The 22,051-nt window shown below is 44.3% G+C and overlaps 1 protein-coding gene across 5 annotated transcripts; it reads left to right on the plus strand.

Moving 5' to 3' along the window:
- Positions 1-15,545: 15,545 nt before the first annotated feature.
- On the plus strand, positions 15,546-21,662 carry LOC141643390 (UDP-rhamnose/UDP-galactose transporter 6-like). 5 transcript variants are annotated; one of them, XM_074452539.1, is made up of 6 exons: positions 15,546-15,859; positions 17,002-17,239; positions 18,514-18,698; positions 18,932-19,132; positions 19,220-19,381; positions 20,962-21,662. In XM_074452539.1, exons 2-6 carry the CDS (start codon positions 17,110-17,112, stop codon positions 21,292-21,294), a joined length of 1,011 nt encoding a protein of 336 aa, XP_074308640.1. In that variant the 5' UTR covers positions 15,546-15,859; positions 17,002-17,109; the 3' UTR covers positions 21,295-21,662. The 5 variants fall into 5 exon arrangements, with proteins under 5 accessions (XP_074308640.1, XP_074308642.1, XP_074308641.1 ...); XM_074452541.1 differs by lacking the exon at positions 15,546-15,859 and adding an exon at positions 16,612-16,916 and having other exon boundaries at positions 16,990-17,239; XM_074452540.1 differs by lacking the exon at positions 15,546-15,859 and adding an exon at positions 16,612-16,916.
- Positions 21,663-22,051: the final 389 nt, after the last annotated feature.

A 22,051-nucleotide genomic window follows, 5' to 3' on the forward strand; every position in this document is an offset into this window, starting at 1 on the left:
CAATTCCCTTTGAAGTTAAGGTTAGATAACTTGTTCAGGGACGAGATAACTCATTAAACCCAACCAATCCGATATGCAAATAAGCAGGTACGTACAATATATTTTCTATAATTATAAACAACGTCCCTTTAAACCATCCCAAACCAACTTGAATGATTTTGACACAAAAATCATGTAAATCCAGCCTACATATTGCCCGAGCCCCTATTTAATCACAATTATCGTCATCTCTCATTCCTTATTTTTACCCAAAAAAAAAAAAAATATACATCTATTTCTACACATCTATTACTCTACTCCCTATAATTTATACTTCGGAATTACGATAAGTCTTACTTAATATATCAATCATAAGATGAAATCGAGTCTAATATGCTTCCACTTTGCATATATAAGACAAATATTTGTTACTCTCCACTTGACCTGTCAAACGGTTTAACTATGTCGGGTCATTTCGGGTAGGGTTAATTTCGGGTCTGCAGACTTCAGGCTGAGTCGAGTCAGGCCGGATCATATCGGGTTTGAGTCATTTCGGGTCAACTAATATCAACTGATTTATTGATAATAATAAGTTTACAACAATAAACATTCAGATCGAATTATACTAGGTAGAGTGATTAGAGTCAATTTAGGTCCGCATCAAGTTCAGGCATTGAGTGTGGGTGTCGGGTCGGGTCAATTTAACAAATCTACTCCATACTCCCTAATTTCCTCTTTTGTTTCATTGACCATACTTAAACCGCTTTAAATTTAAGTCAAATATTACCCTCTTAAATAAAGAGAGACATGACAAGTACTGATCATTGTATTGAGTGTGGGTGTCGGGTCGGGTCAATTTAAGTATTGTTAGGCCAAAAACTTCATCACTCGGTGTCTCGGCATGACACATGACAAGTACTGATCATTGACATCGTGGGCAGCTAGGATCATCCGAAAGATTACGCCTGACTCGATTAACATTGAACATAGCTCGGCCATGTGCCGCTAACCAAATAAAGAATTTAATTTTTTGTTGGACCGGGAGCTTCCAAATGACATGCCACTGTACTTGATTGGTTTCTGGAAAAGGCTCGAGAGCTTTAATAATATTCATAGCGGATTTAATAGAAAATTTACCGTGAGAAGTATCGTTCTAATAGAGAGAATCAACTAAAATAGGATCTGATGATGGTGAGTATGAGGCAATCTTTAATAGGCATTCGCGTGGCAGGAAGTTTGCGAAGACATCCTATTTCCACTCGTGTTCTTCATCCCACATATCACTGACCGTCGCTCCTAATAGATTATCTGGTATTGGCATCACAGTTGAGTCGGATAAGGTTCCCGCCTCAACCCAAGAATGATCCCAGAAAAGAGTTCTTTGACCGTTTCCCACTGCCGAAGTAGTTCCTTTAATGATATTGCTAGCTTGCGATGAGATACCCGCCCACACATTAGACATATTTGCTTTGTAATTAAACATATCGACATCGCATCGTCCATTACAATATTTTGCTCGAAGAACACGGGCCCAGAGACTTTGAGACCATGGATCATGTTCTACCTTATTGCCCAACCTCACGCGAAATTTGGTCTTCGCTTGGCATCCCCAACTCATCTGCTGTTTTCTATTTATCATCCTTTTCGGACCGGGTTTCGCTAAATGCTACTAATAAGTTGATCGTGGATTTGCAAGATTGGTCTATGAAATTTGCGATTACGTGTTGGTGGATTTGGAGGTGGAGGAATAACATTGCGTTTAGTCGACCTAACGAAAACCCAACTCATCCTATTGATCTTCTCCGTCAGCAATTTGAAGCTTCAAAGAATGCATTTGATAAATTCTCATTGTTCGTACCTAAGCCCGGATCGATTAGAAACGAGATCTTTATACGGTGGCACCCACCTCCGCACCGGTGGTGTTGACTAAACACTGATGGAGCGTCAAAGGGAAATCCGGGTCCAGCGGGATGCGGATGGGTGTTTAGAGATGAAACAGGTAATTTTATTTCGACTTATATGTTCTCGGGTGGTGTTTGCACGTCGATGCGAGCCGAGATGCTTGCTTTAGTCGCTGGTCTCGAAAGAGCTAAGGAACTTCATATTGATAAGCTCATCGTTCATATGGATAATGTTACTTGTGTAAAAATGGTGTTGGAAGATCAGTTGCTCAGCAATAGCCTCCGTCATCTTGTCCATCGGAGTAAAGAATTAATTCGCGAACCCGGGTGGAAGGTCAAGCTACTACATGTTTTCCGAGAAGCCAACAAAGCAAGTGACTGGCTAGCTAACCAAGGAGTTCTGTCATCTACATCTATTATTCATATCGATGATCCCGCTGATGATCTACGATCTATTCTACGCGAAGACATTATGGGTGTTACTACTCCTCGTTTAGTTCCTTAGTTTTGGGCTTTGCCCTCTTATGTACCAAAAAAAAAAAAAACAAGTACAGATCATTGCATAAGGAGAGACAAACCAACCCATTAAATCTGTTTGAGATCCCAAACTAGGCAACTAACATTTGATTGATGAAAACCACCATGCTTAGTGGTATCAAAATCAAGTCATATCCTCCGTTTTAATCAATATTTAAGACTTATTAAGGCGTGGATTAGAATCAACAAAGGGTTAACCCAATAGTAAAGAGTGTCTATCTTCTCACTATAATAGCAGAGGTTTGATGAACATTGAGGGGGCGTTTGGTTTAAACATTAGGTATGGAATGGAATGGATTCTAACTCCAAGGGGGTATGGAGTTAGAACCCCATACCTGTTTAAAGTTGTTTGGTTCAATCAGGGTATGGGAATAATAATGTTGTTCCAGGTGTAATTCCAGAGCAAGTATTGTTACCACCCGTGGCTTGTAGAATGACGTCTTTGCTTGAATCCTCCTTGCGGCCTCCTGAAACGATGAACAAACTGAGGGCTCGGCTTTGGCCGAGCGTACTCACTCCGACGCCCAAGTCAGTAAACTTAGAGAGGTAAGTTGTTGCTTGGCCTAAGTATATGTATTGTAGAGAGATAAGGAAGATATTACCAGGTGAATAGTGATTCTTAGGTTAATTTATGGATCCGTTCCTCAATGAAGGTTGAGGAGTATTTATAGACTTTCACCTTTTGTCACGTAGTGGCCAAGTGGCCAAGTGGCTAGCAGGTGGAAAGACCGTTCTACCCTTGGCCGATGGACCAACGGCAGGCCGGCCGAGGGTCTTGGATATGAGTACGCGGATATGTGCCCCGGCTGGCTAGTTGCCAGGCCGAGACCCAGGTGACAGGCCGATGGGTTGCATCGGCTAGACTATCTAAGTCGTTGACTTTCTTTGTGGATATCTTTGACCTTGCTCAATGTGTTGACTTGGTCAGCGGTGCAGAATATGCCCATCAATTTGCCCCCAGCGTAGTCTATGCCGTGGTATGGGCTCCGATGTATGTTGAGCGTATATTCTGCGCAAGTAATTTCTGAAACTTTTTCTGTATCGGCTTAACTTTTTCTGTATCGGCTTCTTTTACCTCGGCCTGGTTCTGCTTAGGCCGTACCATATCCCCCCTCCACATGGATGTGTAAAGGGCATCCGATGTGGAAAAGAAGGTGACGCTGGCCGAGACCAGGGTTGAGAGTGCCAGTTGTTTTTGATTGCCCCCTGGCCGGTGCTTTCTAACTTGGTTGACCATGTGGCCGGCGGAGAGCAGATACTTAGGAATTTGCTGAGGAAGATGAATAGGCAGAGACATGAAGGGGCGTGTTGAAGACGCTTGATCACTGTTGCATTGATTGACGTTCAACTGTTGCAACGATTGACATCCCGTGGTTGCATGTCCGACACGTGTCTGTTCGCTGGTTGGTTGACGCTTCATGGGCTGTGCCCTGATTGGTCCTTCTTCATGGGCTTTTCCCTATAAATTGGGCAGTTGTTCCGTGAATTTGGCCACCAATTTCATTTTCTCCAAAAATTTTCTCCGAAATTTTCATCTCTAAACTTTCAAGGGCTTCTTTGTCTTCTAATTTTCAGAGTTGTTACTCCGGCGAGTGTTTTTCTTCAAGGTAAACAAACAAATTTTCTCACTTCTTATTTTGTTACGTAATCATTGCTATCATGTCTTCTGCTGACGCCGGGACTAGCACTTCTGCACCGGGGGGTTCCCCGTCGCGTCTTGACGAGGAGGGTGTACTAGATGCCATTCCGATAAGATCTGGGGGCCCTAGGTCTCCTTCTCCCGTAGTTGATCCACCAATTTTGGAGGAATGGGAGGATGAAGATGATGATGCTGATGATGATGAGAGGACTCCTTCTGATGGTGAGAGGCCGCTTATCCCGGATCATGGCGAGGCCTGCAGGACTGGTCTTGACCGTGTCTGGACCAATAAATTCGCCAGCTGTTCCGGTGCGACTCTTTTCGGAGGCCATTTCTCCTTCGGTGAGGGGTACAAAATTGTTATCCCTGAAGAGGGTCAGGCGGTCTGTTGCCCTCCCCCGGGTCACGTCGGCGTATATATCAGGCACATGGAGTACGGGCTCCGGTTTCCTTTGAATAGACACGTCATGGCCATCATCAAAGCTATGAACGTCGCTGTGGCTCAACTGCACCCGTTGGCCATGAGGACGATAGTTGGCTTTGTGTAGCTTTGTCTCTTTAGGGGGGAGGTCCCAACAGTTAACTTATTCCGCCGCCTTCAACATCTTCGGCCGTCAATCGCCGGTAAAGTGGGGTGGTACAGCGTGCAGACGGAGCCAGACTACGTCTCCGTGTCCAAACTTACTTCTTGCAAGGACTGGCAACGGCGATGGGTGTACGTCCAAGTGCCGGAGGACTACCCATTGCCTCGGTCCTTCCAGAGCCCTGTTTACTTGCGGTGTGAGAACCGGGAAGAATATGAGAAATGTATTTCCCGGGGTAAGGTTAAGATGGACGCTTCGATGGTCCCTCTTACTGCGGAGGAGAAGCGGGCGATGCAGCTGTTTGATGCTGAGAAGGGATGGCTGCCCCCGACTCAGATTATCCTTCAGGATGAGCTGCTTTGCCACGTCGGCCTCATACCGGCCCTCAATCAGGGTGAGTGGGGTCGGTGTGAGGCCCATCTTTGCCTGTTATATTCCTGTTTTAGAGCTTTGTTTTACTTCCTTTATGTAACTCTTGTTTGATTTCTTGCAGACCGGTTTGGCCAGGATCTGTCTGAGAGGACTTTAAAGAGGTTAGGGCTTGATAAGGACGGGAAGGTTGTTCAACGGCATCCTACGGCTGACGCGCGTGATCGCAGACTGGCTCCCAACGAACTGATGGACAAGCAGCTGAAGGCATTGGATCCGGAGGCGGCCCATGCACGGGTTCTCGGAGGCGTGCCGAAGAGAACAAAGAAGGCAGCGTCCAGGTTGGCGGCGGCGTCAGTGCCAACTCCCTCTTCGACCCCAGTGGTCGAGAAGGATCATGTGGAGGTCATCGATGTCGCTGAAGGGGTGGTGACCGTTGCTAAGGGCCCTTCTCCTCTGAAGAAGAGAAAAGAGCCACCGTCTGCTTCCACCGTTGCCGGGGAGAAGACTGCCCCAACCGGCCCTCCGACTAAGAGGGTCCAGACTGGTACGGATCTAACTTGCGGTTCAGACTTAGCTGGTTTGTTGGACATTCCCGATGACCGACTCTCTGATGTGTCGATGCATGTTGACGTGGATGCTCGGTGTAAATTTTTTGTAGATCCGCCGTCGGCAGCTGCCGTTCTCACTGAGCGGCGGTTGGAGAAGCAGCCTGAGAAGACGGGTGATAGAAATGTCACCGTTGACTCCTCAGTCCAGAAGGTTCCTCCCACCGAGCTCGTGGCGGAGGGTGAGAGAATATATAAGAGGCTGGCGAAGTGGACCCGTCTAGCCGGCTCCCACATCATGGAGCAGGAAAAGGCCATGGCCCAAACTGGGCCGCTGATCGCAAAGCTTAAGCTTGATCTCTCCGCTGCGAAGGGGGAAGCCGGGAAGGCTAAGCTGGATCTCCTTGCTGCCAAGAAGCGTGTGGAGGAAGCTGAGAAGCTACTGGTGGCCGAGAGGGCCAAAGTTGAGGATGCTGATGCTGCCACCGCCAAGTTGATGGAGGAGCGGGACAGGTATAAGGGCGCTCATGACGCCGTGGTTGCCAAGAGGGAAGAGTGGAAGGGTCTGTACGATGCCCAGTCGGAGGCACACAAGGCTATCCTTGCTCAAAAGGAGAAAGATATTGAGATGCTTTAAACTGAGCTTCTCCCTAAAATGTGCGCCGAATTCCGAGACCAGGCCGAGGAAGCGGCCAGGGAGGCAATCAAGAAGCTCTTCCCCGACGGATCCTTCCCGTGGGATAAATTCGACCATCTTCTGGACGAGATGGCCGATGCTGCGGAAACAGCGGCTGCAGAGAAGGCGGAGGCGGCGAAGGCGGCTCAGATAGCTGAGGCCAAGGCGGCCTATGATGCGAAGATGAAGGAGGGTGAGAGGCTAAAGGTGCTTGAAAATGTCGAGCCTTCTCCTAAGCCGGCCACCGAAGATGCTGCTGCTACCGACGGAGGGCAGCAACAGGCATAGGGAGACGAGCGGTCGTTACCAGACTCACCCGGCGTCTCGGATAGCTTTAGCTGTTCGGGGGCCAACTATTGAGCCTTTCTTCCCTGCCATCTTTTGGCGCTTCAAGTGACATGTTTGTAATCTTTTGCTTTTCTTTTGTTTTGTTAGTAAAACCCTTGGTAGGTTGTGTTTAGGCTTATCCCTATGGGGACGACCGTCGTCTGTATTCTCCTTGTAATTGTTTTCAATAAAGTTCGTCTTATTGGCCTTTGGCTTGGCCGGGGCTTTGATCACAATCCTTCACTTGTCTTCTTGCGTTATTAATTGAGTGCCTTCGTTTTTACCTTCGGTATGACCGAGGCAGTTCGAACGCATATCTCAACTGTGTTTAACGTCTTTAGCGTATCGACCGACGTATCCCCGTCGCTCTCGGCTTTGGCCGAGGTAACCGGGGTTGCGGCTCGACAGCGTTCGTAACTGTGTAGGCATATTGATCGCTATATTTGCGTCTCAACTGCACTGAGTATACGTTTCTTCTAGCGTATCGGTCGATGTGTCCCCGTCGCTCTCGGCTTTGGCCGAGGCAATCGGGGTTACGGCTCGATAGCGTTCGTAACTGTGTAGGCATATTGATCGCTAGATTTGCGTCTCAACTGCACTGAGTATATGTTTCTTCTAGCGTATCGGTCGATGTGTCCCCGTCGCTCTCGGCTTTGGCCGAGGTAATCGGGGTTACGGCTCGATAGCGTTCGTAACTGTATAGGCATATTGATCGCTAGATTTGCGTCTCAACTGCACTGAGTATACGTTTCTTCTAGCGTATCGGTCGATGTGTCCCCGTCGCTCTCGGCTTTGGACGAGGTAATCGGGGTTACGGCTCGATAGCGTTCGTAACTGTGTAGGCATATTGATCGCTAGATTTGCGTCTCAACTGCACTGAGTATACGTTTCTTCTTCTTGGGGTGACTGCCTGGTGGCAACCGTGGCGCCCACCTCGATATGGCCACGGAGGGGATAAACACTTTGATGGAAAGCTTGGATGTTTCTTCATTAGATATAAACACGCGCCGGGGTGCCGACAATAGTTTTGGACACCTCCGCCGCTATACAAAGTATTTCCTTAGGTTGTCAGTGTTCCAGTGGCTCATCAAGGGCACGCCCTCCATGTCTGTCAGCCGGTATGTACCCGGCCTCATCTCTTCAACTACTTTGTAGGGTCCCTCCCAGTTGGCCGTTAATTTACCATGAATATTTCCTTTGTTGGTGGCGGCCGACTTTCTTAGGACTAGATCTCCTATTTTTAAGTCCCTTTTGTGGAATCTTCGGTTGTAGGTTCTTCTCATCCGGTTTTGGTATACTGCCAAGTTGAGGCGTGTTGTATCTCGGCTTTCCTCGACCAGGTCCAGAGAGGCTTTCAGGCCTTCCTCATTTTCAACTGGGTTAAAAGTAGCCGTTCTGAATGTTGGCACCGTCGCTTCAATTGGTAGGACTGCTTCGGACCCGTAGACTAAGTGGAAGGGAGTGTATCCCGTTGCTTCTTTCTCCGTGGTCCGAAGGGACCATAGGACGCCGGGCAGTTCATCGGCCCATCTTCCCTTAAGATCTTCAACTGTCTTTTTCAAACCGTTGAGGATTGTTTTATTGGCTGCCTCCGCCTGCCCGTTGCTCTGTGGGTGGCAGACGGAGGAGTATGCAAACTTGATGCCAAGCTCTTCTAACCAGTTCATTATCAGGTCGCTCCAAAACTCCCGGCCGTGGTCGAATACCATGACTTGGGGTAACCCAAAACGAGTTATAACATTTTCCCAGATTACCTTTCTGACGGCCGCTGTGGTCTTCGCTGGTACTGCTACAGCTTCAACCCATTTGGTGAAGTAATCAACGGCGACGATCAGGAACTTTCTTCCTCCGGAGGCCGTTGGAAATGGCCCTAGCATATCCATCCCCCACTGTGCGAAAGGGAGGGGATTAAGCACCGGTTGTAGGTCCCGGGAAGGAGCGTGTATCACCGGAGCATGCATTTGACAGTTCGTGCACTTCTTGGTCTTAGCCTTGGAATCCGCAAGCATGGTGGGCCAGAAGTAGCCGGCTCGGAGAGCTTTGTGGGCCAGCGTTCTTGCCCCCATGTGATGACCACAGATGCCTTCGTGAATTTCTGTCAAAATTAGCTCTGCGTCGGCTGGGCCGACGCACTTCAAGAGTGGTCTTATTACGGACCTTCTGTATAATTCTTCTTCAAACAACAAGTACCTGGCGGCGATCCTCTTTATCTTGGCCGAGAGATTGCGGTCCTCCGGCAACTCATTTGCAAGTTTGTATTTCATTATCGGAGTCATCCATGTTGTCACGGCTTCGATGTTGCCCACCGTGCAGAGTGCGTCAGTGATGCTTTTAGCGGTCCTGATATCCACTAGCACGGTTCGGCTGATATTCTTGATGGTTGAACTGGCAAGTTTTGAGAGAGCGTCGGCTCGGTTGTTCTCGGACCTGGGGATGCACTGAATTTTGAAGAACTTTAATTTTGTTGTGTCTGTTTTCACCCTTTCCAGGTATCTTACCATTCCGTCGTCTCGAGCCTCATACTCTCCTCTGATTTGGTTAGTTACCAAGAGAGAGTCTGTCTTCAACACGATATGCTCGCCCGGCAGCTCTTGCTAGCTCGACTCTGTTATCACCGCCTCGTATTCGGATTCGTTGTTTGAGGCCGGGAAGGTAAATTTCAAGGCGTACTCAAACTCGTCCCCGTTTGGGCTGATGATAAGGATGCCGGCGCCCGAGCTGTTCGTTGTGGAGGACCCGTCGGTGAATACTTCCCATACACCGGGATGTACTTCTTCTTGATATGTGCATTCGGCCAGGAAGTCTGCAAGTGCCTGTCCCTTTATCGAGGGCCTCGGCTTGTATTGAATGCCGAAGCCGGATAGTTCTACCGCCCATTTGATAAGCCTACCAGATTGTTCGAATTTTTCTAATGCCTTCTCCAATGGCTGGTCGGTTAAGACCGTCACGGGATGTGCGTCGAAGTAAGGTTTCAGTTTCCTTGCGGCTATGACGACAGCAAAGGCCGCTTTCTCAATCAGCGGGTAATTTCTTTCGGCGGGTAGTAATGTATGGTGATAAAGTAGATTGGGTCTTTCTTGCTTGTCTTATTTCTCGACGATCACTAAGACCGACCGTGGCCGAGGTAACTGCTATGTATAGATATAGCGTCTCCCCCAGCATTGGCCTAGACAGGGTTGGCAGTGTCAGAAGGTGAGCTTTCAGTTGCCTGAAAGTTGTGCTCTGTTCCTCCCCCCTGAAATCTTTATTCCCCTTCAATACTTTGAAGAAAGGGGTGCTCTTGTCGGCGGACCGAGAGATGAAGCGGGCTAGGGCCGCCATCCTCCCGGTCAGTATCATGACCTCTTTTCGATTTCTCGGCTCCGGCAGGTCTAAGATTGCTCGGACTTTGTCTGGATTGGCATCAATTCCTCTGGCGCTGACAAGTACGCCGAGGAATTTACCTGCCCGGACACCGAAGTTGCATTTCATTGGGTTGAGCTTCATCTTGTATTTCCTTAGTGAACAAAATGTCTCGTGTAAATCGGCCAAGTGCTCGCTGTCAGACTTGCTTTTTACAATAGCATCGTCGACGTAAGCCTCAATGTTTCGTCCTTTTTGATTTTGGAACACTTTGTCACCAGCCTTGTGTACGTTGCTCCGGCGTTCTTCAAACCAAACGGCATTATTTTGTACATGTATGTGCCGTTAGCAGTGATAAATGCGCATTTAGGCATGTCTTCCTCGGCCATGAATACCTGGTGATACCCCGAGAAGGCGTCCCCAGCTCAAGCATGGTGTAGCTCTGCCGTGGCGTCAATTAAACTATCTATTCGAGGCAAGGGATAACAATCTTTGGGGCATGCTTTATTAAGGTTGGTAAAGTCTACACACATTCTCCATGCCCCCGATGACGTCTTCACCATTACAACATTGGCTAACCACTCAGGATAAGTACAAGACATGATGAAGCCCGCCGCTAGTAATTTATCTACTTTGGCTTTGATGGCCTCATCCTTCTACCGAGGAGTTCCTCATTCTCTCGCTTGATCGGGCGAGCGGTGGAGAGTACGTTCAGCTTGTGAACAATCACCTCCCGGCTCACGCCCGGCATCTCGGCCGCTGAGTAGGCGAAAACATCTTTATTCTTCCTCGCAGTCCAGGAGGTCGGCTCGAATTTTGGTTCCAGGTTGACACCGACAGTTACGGTGCGGCCTGGATCAATCTCTACCTCCTCGGTCTCTGCTCCTTCGACCATGCCGATGGTCCGGTCGTTTCCGGATCCGGGGGTGTCTTTGTATCCGGAAGGATTTTAATTTTGAAGCGCCGGCTCTCACCCTCTCTAGATACTTTATCGTCCCGTAGTCCCGAGCCTCGTACTCTCCTCGATCCGGTTGGTCACTAAGAGTGAATCTGTTTTCACCATGACACGCTCCGCCCCGGCGGCTTTAGCTAGCTCAACTCCGGTTATCACCGCCTCGTACTTGGATTCATTGTTTGGGGCCAATGAGGTAAGCTTCAAGGCGTGCTCAAACACGTCTCCGTTTGGGCTGATAATAACGATGCCGGCCTTCGAGCTATTCGTCGTGGAAGGGCCGTTAGTGTAAACCTCCCATACGCCGGGATCCTCCTCGTTCTTCGAGACGAGCTTATGCGCTTCCCCCCGGTCCGAGACATACATTAATGTCGTGGACCGGATGGACATCACGGCGTCGCTTCGCTCAAAGTGACCCGACCTATGAGGACGTTGTAGGCGGACGAGCCGTCAATAACCACGAACTCGGACATAACATTCTTGGCCGCACTTCCCTCGCCGAACATTACGGGCGCTTGATTGATCCTGGGGTACCAGGCCGGCCCCCTAAAAAGCGTACAACGGTTTGGTGTAGGGGCTCAAGTCTTCAACCTTCAGACCGAGGCCGAGGAAACATTCTCTGTACATAATGTTTGTGTAGGCGCCCGTGTCAATCAGGCATCTCTTCACCAAGTGGTTGGCTACGTCCAGGTGGACCACAAGTGGGGTCATTTGTGAGGAGCGATGACTCCCTCGTAGTCTTTCTTTCCAATGGTCATATCGGGGATGTTGGAAGCGGGGGTTGCTGTGTTGGGCACAATGTTGATGGCCTGATATAGTTCATTCAGGTGCCGTTTGTGCCCATGAGCGGACCCACCGTTCTCGTTGTCCCTGATGACGACATTGACTACTCCTACCCGCTCAAAAACAGATTTCTTATTTGACCCGTCGGCATCTGTTTTTTGGCCTCCGGCTACGTATTTGCCGAGACTCCCCGTTCGGATCAGATCTTCAATGACATTTTTCAAATGCCGGCAGTCGTTTGTTAAGTGGCCGGTGTGGCCGTGGTACTCACAGTACTGGCTCGTGTCACCGTCACTCCTCGCCCTAGGGGGCCTTTCCCACTTTTGACCTTCGTTTTTGCTCAGGGCGAAGACCTCGGCGACAGATACGACCAGGGGGGTGTGATTATTGTACTGCTTTCGGTAGTACGGTGCCGAACTCCCCCCGGCGCCCGCCGAGTTCTGTTTCCTGGCAGACTGGCCAGACCGTGACCTATTATTGTCAAGGCGTTCTTCATCCGGGTTGTCCTCCCGGTGGTTATTCTTCTCTGAGTGCTCGGCCTCGCTGGGGCCTACCCAGGTTTTGTGGTAGTCTTCCACCTTGATGGCTTGGTCGGCCAGTTTTCTGGCGGCGTCTAGGCCCAGGCCTCCGCACTTGATGAGCTCGTCTTTTAAGTCTCCCCTTGGGAGGCCTTTCATCGAAAGCCGCCAGCTCGGGATTAATCTCCCGAATCTGCTGAACCTTGCCGTCGAACCTCTTCACATAGCTTCGTAGAGACTCGCCCCCTCCTGTTTAATAGTTAGGAGATCCGACGTCTCCACGACCCTCCTCTTATTGCAAGAGTACTGGGCTAAAAAGGCGTCCCTTAGGTCGGCGTAACAGTATACCGAGCCGTCGGGCAGCCCTTTGTACCAATTTTGAGCCATCCCATGCAAAGTTGTTGGGAAGACTCGGCACCAGACCTCATCGGGCTGCTCCCATACCGACATGTAAGACTCGAAAGCCTCGGCGTGGTCGGTTGGGTCACTATCTCCTTTGTATGATATGGGCGACAACTTGAGCTTAGTTGGCACCTGGACTTCTAGGACGTAGGCGCTGAGGGACTGTCTGACCACATGTCGAACGACACGCGGCGATCGGCTCCTCGCATTCCTAGTCCGGCTTCTCTCCTCGTAGCGAGAAGGACTTCTCCTCCGACTCTGGTGAGTCGGGCTTCTTCTCCAACTCTGGCGAGTTGGGCTTCTTTCGCTCCTCCGGGGTGTGCCTCGTTTGTGCCGCGGCGACGCTGTCTTCTCACGAGTGCGAGAAGGACTTAGGTCTACCACGACCACTTTGGGCTCCTCCGGTGTCTTGACAGGGTCAGCTTCTCCTAATGCTTCGTTCAAGTTTCTTGGGGTCACATTTTGGGCCCTGGTCTCCTGGACGGTTTCCGCCGCTCTTGTCGGCGTGACAGTGTGAGCCGGCGTACTCCCAATTAGGTCCAGGAGCATCTTCAGTTTTGCTGCGTCAACCACATGTCCCATGATGGTGACCTGGTCGGCGGGCAGCGGTGTATCCGGCATATTTGGCATCCCGAATTCCGGTTGGATTACTCCGCCGGTGGAGGGCTGCGCAACTCCAGAATTTTGGAAGGTATTATCTTGGTGTAGTTCGGTTTCGTCAGTAACGAATACCTCTTGTTGTTTCGACATCTTCTTAGCTTTTGGGGTGGGTTTTTTTTTGGTTTGGGAATGAATGTGACTAGCTTCTAGTGTCTTTTCCCACAGACGGCGCCAATTGTTCCGGGTGTAATTCCAGAGCAAGTATTGTTACCACCCGTGGCTTGTAGAATGACGTCTTTGCTTGAATCCTCCTTGCGGCCTCCTGAAACGATGAACAAACTGAGGGCTCGGCTTTGGCCGAGCGTACTCACTCCGACGCCCAAGTCAGTAAACTTAGAGAGGTAAGTTGTTGCTTGGCCTAAGTATATGTATTGTAGAGAGATAAGGAAGATATTACCAGGTGAATAGTGATTCTTAGGTTAATTTATGGATCCGTTCCTCAATGAAGGTTGAGGAGTATTTATAGACTTTCACCTTTTGTCACGTAGTGGCCAAGTGGCCAAGTGGCTAGCAGGTGGAAAGACCGTTCTACCCTTGGCCGATGGACCAACGGCAGGCCGGCCGAGGGTCTTGGATATGAGTACGCGGATATGTGCCCCGGCTGGCTAGTTGCCAGGCCGAGACCCAGGTGACAGGCCGATGGGTTGCATCGGCTAGACTGTCTAAGTCGTTGACTTTGCTGTGGATATCTTTGACCTTGCTCAATGTGTTGACTTGGTCAGCGGTGCAGAATATGCCCCATCAAATGTGTTGGGTGGAATGGAGTTGGAAACTTGGGGAGATAGATGGGTATGGGATTCCAAGGGGTTGGAATGGAGTTAGAATCCATCAGGTATCTAACTCCATTCCAAAATGCTCCAACCAAACATTGGAATGGCCTGAATCCATTCCAATCCATTTCAAAAGCTCCAACCAAACACCCCCGAGTTAAAATATAGCCCTATTCGTAAACAATCAGTTTTACGATTATAGTTTTTAATTATATTCAAGTATTTTGCATTTATACTTATTTTCAAATAGGTTTTGATAATAAGTAAGAAAATGAACGAAAACTTAGTCAAATAAAGCTTTAGCCGAGGTTTAAGTTGAACTCGACATTCAATTTTTTTAAGTTAGTTCTATAGTTTGAGGTTGAACTCAACCAATTCCCTTTGGAGTTAAGGTTAGATAACTTGTTCAGGGACGAGACAACTCATTAAATCCAACCAATCCGATATGCAAATAAGCAGGTATGTACAATATATTTTCTATAATTATAAACAATGTCCCTTTAAACCATCCCAAACCAACATGAATGATTTTGACACAAAAATCATGTAAATTCAGCCTACATATTGCCCGAGCCCCTATTTAACCACAATCATCGTCATATCTCATTCCTTATTTTTACCAAAAAAACAAAAAATACACATCAATTTCTACACATCTATTACTCTACTCCCTATAATTTATGAGAAAAAGGAACATACATCGGATGTATTACCTCAGATTTTACTTGTTTTTGAGCATTTTTCTATTTTTTCGGAGCTTATTACCTCAAACTCTATTTGTTTTTGAGCATATGTGTATATTTTCTGAGCTTAATAAAGTTTATAATTTAGATTTTAAATTTTTTTCCATCAAAACTTAAATTTATGTAAGTTTTATATGTAATGTTTTTGAGTTTTATTGTAATTTTTTTGAGCTTAATGTTTTAGTAAATGAACTCATAAACTTTATAGTAAAACTCATAATTATTAAAACAAAACTCAAAAACTTTATTATAATGCCCAGAAAGTATAAACTAGTGGTAGTACATCGGATGTATAATCCACTTACTGTATAATTTATACTTCGGAATTATGATAAGTCTTGCTTAATATATCAATCTTAAGATGAAATCGAGTCTAATATGCTTCCACTTTGCATATATAAGACAAATATTTGTTACTCTCCACTTGACCTGTCAAACAGTTTAACTGTGTCGGGTCATTTCGGGTAGGGGAGTCGAGTTAGGCCGGATCATATCGGGTGTGAGTCATTTCGGGTCAACATCAACTGATTTATTGATAATAATAAGTTTACAACAACAAACATTCAGGCCGAATTATACTGAGTCGAGTAAATTCAGGTCCACATCAAGTTCAGGCATTGAGTGTGGATGTCGGGTCGGGTCAATTTAACAAGTCTACTCACTACTCCCTAATCTCCTCTTTTGTCTCATTGACCATACTTAAACGGCTTTAAATTTAAGCCAAATATTACTCTCTTAAATAAAGATTTGTGTCAATTTATAACAACAAATATCGGGTTGATGAAAGATTTTAAATAACACAAAAAAATTGAAGAAAAAACTTCAATTTACACCCACACAAAAAAAAAAAAAAAAAAAAAAAACCTTTTTACCAATGCATTATTTCTGTGAACACGTTCAATCTACGCCTCTCTCTCACTCTTTAATGGCGATTACGAAACCATTAAATTTTAATTAAATAATTCAACTTGTTTAGTTGACATTCCTCCCCATTTTTTCCTGCTACTATTATCTGCGAGTTCTCTTGCGCACGTTTATACCAACCCCTTTATACTCTTTTACACTCTTTATTACTTATTTTCCCCTTCAATTCTTCATTTCTTAATCTCATTTTTATGCATTAATCAAGGTTAGTTCATCTGTTTTAATTAATTACATTGATCAAGATTTAATTCTGCTTGCTGAATTGAGTGTAATGCATTAATCAAGGTTATTTATGATGGTTTATTGTATGTTTAATGCTGTAACTGGTGTTTTTTCCCTTTTTAATTTCTGGGCTGTGTTTAATTTTATGTTTTTTTGTTGGGTTTTGGTGTATGTTTGTTGCTATGATGATTTGGGTAAATGGGTAATCTCTCAATTAGCTTGTAAGTAGCTCAATGTATGGTTTTGAGTAAATGTAGAACTCTCTCAAACCCTATTTTTGATGTAATTCTTGATGCAATTTTCATCTTGGGTCCTTCCGAAACATCTTTGTGTTGCTAACACAAGAGTAAGATTGCGTACATCTGACCCACATTACCCTACAATTTGTGGGAGCCCTTGAGGCACTGGGGTAATGTTACCTACATCTTAATGTAGGTTGAATGGTGTGATCTATTTAGTTTTTACCAGTGAAATTTTGTTAATTCATGTAGAAGAGCATGAAATGTGCTATTAGACATGCCGCTTGCTATTTTGGCTTTAGCGGATATTGATTTGAAGTAAAACCCCCACCCCCCATACTCGAGTAAAAAAAAAGTATGGAGGCTAAGTTTAATTGTTTTTCAAGTGAGTCCAGCCTAATGATTCCAAGATAATTTGTTTTTTGATGGTGACATGTTTTGGGTCCGAAGTTTGTTAGTCTATTAAAATATCTGTATAAATCATGGTACCACTTGTGAATCATGTTGTACATGAAAATTAATATTCGGTGTGTATCTTCAATAAATATGAAAGGGAAATGCAAGATCTAAAATTGGGCACTTTGATTGGGGAATGATTTTAAAATGTTATAGATCAAGGTGGGAACTAGGAAGGTGCCTGGGAGTTAGAGACTTGTTATTGTTCCGGTCCTCCGGCTTAAGAAATAGCTTTCTTTACAAGTATTATAGTTCAAAGCTTGTAATTTTTTAATACTGGTCAACCATTGAAAATAATTCATCGCGTTTCAGTTTGTTTTTTTTGCCGGTTTCTTCCTGCAAGTGGTGAGCAGATGCCAATTATATATATTAGCGTCTGCTTCATGTTTTGTTTTACTTCCAATCTAATAGGAACTAGAATTTTTTGCAGGAGGCTTTGCAAGGAAGATTTTAATAAATTCTGGGGAAGTCAATCTGGTTTTTTATTTCTATCTAGATAGACAGCTGACAGAAAAGCTGCTATTTCCGACATCTAACCATGTCTTCCCCAAGTAAGGCTGACCGAAAACAATTACTCGATTTGGGGGCATGGGGGTTTAACATTGTCACCTCTGTTGGGATCATCATCGTTAACAAAGCCTTGATGCAAACACATGGCTTTACTTTTGGTTAGTTTCCGCATTTTGCTCCTCGTTTTATATTAAATATGAGACAGTGGTATCTAATAATGTTATTGCAAAATTGTTGCTCATATTGTAAATCTTCTTTATGCACTTATGGACCGTTAAATTGAATAATATTGATTCCTGAAGATGAAAGATCGGATGTTCAGTCATTTTGTTCTTTAGTTATTAGGTAGTGATTTATCATTATGTCATTGCGTATCTAAATTTGGACCTTTTAGATTGCATATTGGTTCCCTAGAACCCAGGTTCGGTGGTTGTTTGTTCTTTGGGAGCTGCTGGTGTCTTTAGTTCCTAAGTAATGATTTTATCACAATGTCATATGCTCAGTTTTGCTTGACTTAGAATTCTTTTTATCTAATCTTAGACCTTCCAGGTTAAAGATCACTACCGTTTCTTTTTTATATTGTTTGAGAAGATATCATCTCAATTTGTCGAATAGATACAGCTTTTCTTGTCCTTTCTTCTTAACTTCATCTATGGAAGCTCATCTTACAATTTTGGAATGGAATTCGCTAAACTGCTCCGAACAAGCTTACCCACAGTTTTTTTGTTGGAACAAAAGAAAACGTAATAGGAAATGTACGTTATTTGGCGTTGATTTGGTAATTCAGGAATGCTGTATGAATAACAACAACATCAGAGCCTTAATCCAAAAATGATTTGGGGTCGGCTGACATGAATCATCCTTTCGAACCGTTCATGGCTGAACGCACGCCTCAAAATGCGAATAAAAAAAGGCAAAATGAAAAACAAAAAGGAAGAACGAAAATGTAATGGAAAGTCAAGGTAAACTTAGGGGTTTTAAATTCGAATTCCGGATTTTTTTTTATAAAAACTTAAAATTTAAATCGAGAGGAATGCTGTATGAATCTGTGAAAATTTTTAAGTGGGTGTTGACAAGAAAGTTTATGATCCTTTACTCCATCATTAAAGCTTTTTAGATATTTTTTTCCCCATTCCAGCAACTAATACCCTGTATGAGCCATCAACTGAGAGTTGTCTATTCAAATTGTTCTTTGAAATACTAGAAATTGCAGAAATTGAACTGGGGGAAAGGAAATCATTGTACTTATGTATCACACTGGGACGGTAGGACATGTTATCATGTCACATTCTAGTAGCAGAGTTCGAACAATTTAGGTTGGACACTTGGATGTGTTGGGTAACTGGATGTTTATGTAATAGTGTTGAGTCATGTTTTGTACTTGTAACATGTTCAATTCCTGAATTAATAATTGTTCATTTTATATTTTCAGCTACAACGTTGACCGGTCTCCATTTTGCCACAACCACTTTGATGACTATCGTGTTCCGATGGCTAGGATATATCCAGCCATCACAACTGCCATTTTCAGAAATTATCAAGTTTGTTATATTTGCAAACTTCTCAATTGTTGGAATGAATGTGAGTTTGATGTGGAATTCGGTGGGATTTTATCAGGTTAGTTGAGTTTTCCTACAACTGAGCGCATGCACAAAAATTTATGAGTCGGTTTCACAATTGAGACCTACCCATCAACCAAATAAGTAAATGAAGACTACATTAATATTTGGGTTGGTCTGATATGTGAGACTATCTCAAATAATATTCGCAAACAAACATGATAATGTGGCACTGTGGCAGCATAGTAGTTCTCGAAGGAATGCTCTGACTCAAATTTGCACGTGTTTCAGATTGCAAAGCTGAGTATGATCCCAGTATCTTGTTTCCTTGAAGTTGTATTGGACAAGGTACGATACTCCAGAGATACCAAGCTTAGCATTTTGTTAGTCCTATTCGGAGTTGGTGTTTGCACAGTCACCGATGTTTCTGTCAATGGCAAGGGTTTTATTGCCGCTTTTGTGGCAGTTTGGAGCACTGCTTTGCAACAATATGTACGTTCTAGAAACTTCTGATTGATCTAGTGTTGAATTTTTATTTTTATATTTTATATTTTTAATTGGCTTGCTTGCACTTTTCAGTATGTACATTACCTACAACGCAAGTACAACATTGGTTCGTTCAACCTTTTGGGCCGCACTGCTCCAGTTCAGGCTGCCTCCTTGCTGGTTGTGGGCCCTTTTATGGATTATTGGTTGACTGAGAAGAGGGTCGATGCTTATGATTACAGTTCAGTTGCACTGGTAAGTATCGAATTCTGTTTTTCTGCCTTGTTTTCCATTACGATCTGTATGGTTTTGAAGAACATAAGTTCAGCAGAAAGTAAATTTCAATAAAGGCTGTTGGTGGAAAGTAATGTCCCTAACAATAATTAGATTGTTTAATTGTAGAGATAAAATGATCTTCTGTATTATAGATAGGAAGAGGAAAAGGGGGAATGGAAAGTTGGGCGTTCCGTATGTTCGAATTGAATTTAGGCTGTTCCTTAGAAGGAAAGGGGTAACTATTACTCCCTTAATGGAGGGACTATTACACTATCTTCCCTCATTCCCTCATTTCCATCTCCAACCACCATCACTTTCCTCCATTTTTTAGTTCATTTAGGCTCTATTACTCTGGTTATAATTACCCCCATCCCAAGCGAGACTTTAAGGATTGTGTGGTAGACAAATTAGTATACAAAGCAACTTTATGTTGCCTGTAAGTGTATGTAGATGAACTAAAACCTAAGTAATTGTGTGATTGTCATACTCACAATTGGCTCACCGCTCACCCATGACCCACTGCCACTGGAATCATTGAGGTAGCTCTTGGATACCTAGATGGTGTCTGGCATTAGCCTAGCTCGTCTTCTTGTAAGCTTGCCATCGTTAAATAGCCAGTCATAGGTAAGACGGTTCTACGATAGTGCCTGGTGATGTTTATGTATTAGGGTGAGTTCTCAAGTTTATACTTTAAAGTTCACAGCTGACTCCTGTCATTCTCCCTATCATATGAGAAATCACTAACTTAAGTGATTTTTATCCTCCATAAATCACTCAGTAGAGTTTTTTTTGCCTAGATAAATCACTAATTAAAGTGAAAATTATAGACGTGACAAACCTGGGGTTGGAGTAGTTGGTGTCTCATGTTGAAAGATTAGCAGTAGTCAACATGTTATAGTGGAGTACTAATTTAATTGCCAATTAATTTTAAGATGGACCAAATCCTAAATTGTAAATTTGAGCTTTTTTTTTTTTTTTTTTTTTTTTTTTTGGTCTAAAGAAGCGCGCACTTAGTCGCATTACAATAAAGGGGAGGGGGGGATTCGAACCTGGGACGTATTGTCCATAATACCTCCGCCTTAACCACTAGACTAAGACATCTTCGGTAAATTTCAGCTTTTGGTTATGATGGAGTGCACCGAAATTGCTACCGTTTAAGATGCTCTTTTGTGAGTGAACAAGTTTGTAAGCATGAAAATATGAATCTTAGAACCTAGCACGTCTTTTAGAAATTGCACCCTTATAGCTTGTTTAACTTTTGAATCTTCGAGAGCTATGTTGCTGACACTTCATTTCTTCTAACGGAACCATTTCGGACATTAGACAGTCAGACATGGGTACCAAACTACCAACACCATAAAGTTATAACGTGCGTTGAAATTTTTGGGCCTGGCATGACATGCCAGTATGCCACAATGACCCATTAGCTGGTCCACTGACCTAGATATGCTTTGATTCTGTCAATTTGAAGATTAGTGTGGTTCATGGATGACTCGATGTTCCTACATAACTTGTTTGTTTTTCTTGACCTCTGATCAATTTATTCTGTTGATATGCAGTTCTTTTTAATCCTTTCCTGCACAATCGCGATAGGCACAAACCTCAGCCAGTTCATCTGTATTGGCCGATTCTCGGCCGTGACCTTCCAAGTACTCGGTCACATGAAGACAATCCTCGTATTGATTTTAGGGTTTACATTCTTTGGAAAAGAGGGCCTCAATTGGCACGTCGTTCTGGGCATGATCATCGCCATCTTCGGAATGATATGGTATGGCAATGCTTCATCCAAGCCCGGTGGAAAAGAGCGGTTTACTCCTCCCTTGTCCGATGTCAAGGATCAAGATCTAGACAAGTTGTTACACTCCAACAATGAGCCTAATGACAAGGTATGAAGTTTCATTGAGGTTCATGAAAATAAATAATTGTGCCGGAGAAAAAAAAGACTGATGTGGAACAAAAGAAGATTTCCGTTTTTGGTGATAGTTTTTAATCTTATAGTTCAATTTTTTTGTTTTTCTCTATTTTATTTAATAGTGAATATTAAAGATATATAGTGAATACCACCATTGTTTTGTCTAGTGAAATTCAATTACTAGAACACTGAACAGAGGTGTGATAGCTTATGAGTTATGAGCTAATTAGTTTTCCTTCTGTTTTGCTGATTTCTTCTCAAATGCTTGTATTGTAGTAATATTATACACAGATGTTACCGAACTCGTATGGAAATGAATTCAGTAGAAGTTGTGAAGTTCCCTGAAAATCTACCATTCTTTTTTTTTTTTTTTTTTTTTTTTTTTTTTTTTTTTTTTTTTTTTTTTTTTTGTTTTTTGTGCAAATTATGTTTACTGATAAAATGGTATAGTGAGTGACCCAAAGAATCTGACCTTGTGAGCTTTGATGATTGCATAATTGGACAAGTTTTAATGTCATCTTGGGTAAAGTCTGGCAATGGTGCAGCACACATGATAGATGGTCCACATGGTTGCAGATGAACTATGGGTGGTCGTCTCAAAAATAGAGCCTCAGAAACTGACCAACTCATTGACATCGTAGACCAATTCCGAGCAATGGAGCTGCTTCATATTGAGATTGTCCATACCAACTTATTAACATCTACACCAATTTAAATCGTATCGCGGTCAATTATAC

This window comes from Silene latifolia, chromosome 2 (assembly GCF_048544455.1).
Source record: "Silene latifolia isolate original U9 population chromosome 2, ASM4854445v1, whole genome shotgun sequence".
In the NCBI taxonomy this organism is placed as follows: Eukaryota; Viridiplantae; Streptophyta; class Magnoliopsida; order Caryophyllales; family Caryophyllaceae; genus Silene; species Silene latifolia.

Coding starts and splice junctions, on each gene's coding strand:
- LOC141643390 (XM_074452539.1), top strand. CDS start 17,110: ATGTCTTCCCCAAGTAAGGCTGACCGAAAACAATTACTCGATTTGGGG. Junction 17,240..18,513: donor AACACATGGCTTTACTTTTG/GTTAGTTTCCGC, acceptor TTATATTTTCAG/CTACAACGTTGACCGGTCTC. Junction 19,133..19,219: donor GCACTGCTTTGCAACAATAT/GTACGTTCTAGA, acceptor TGCACTTTTCAG/TATGTACATTACCTACAACG.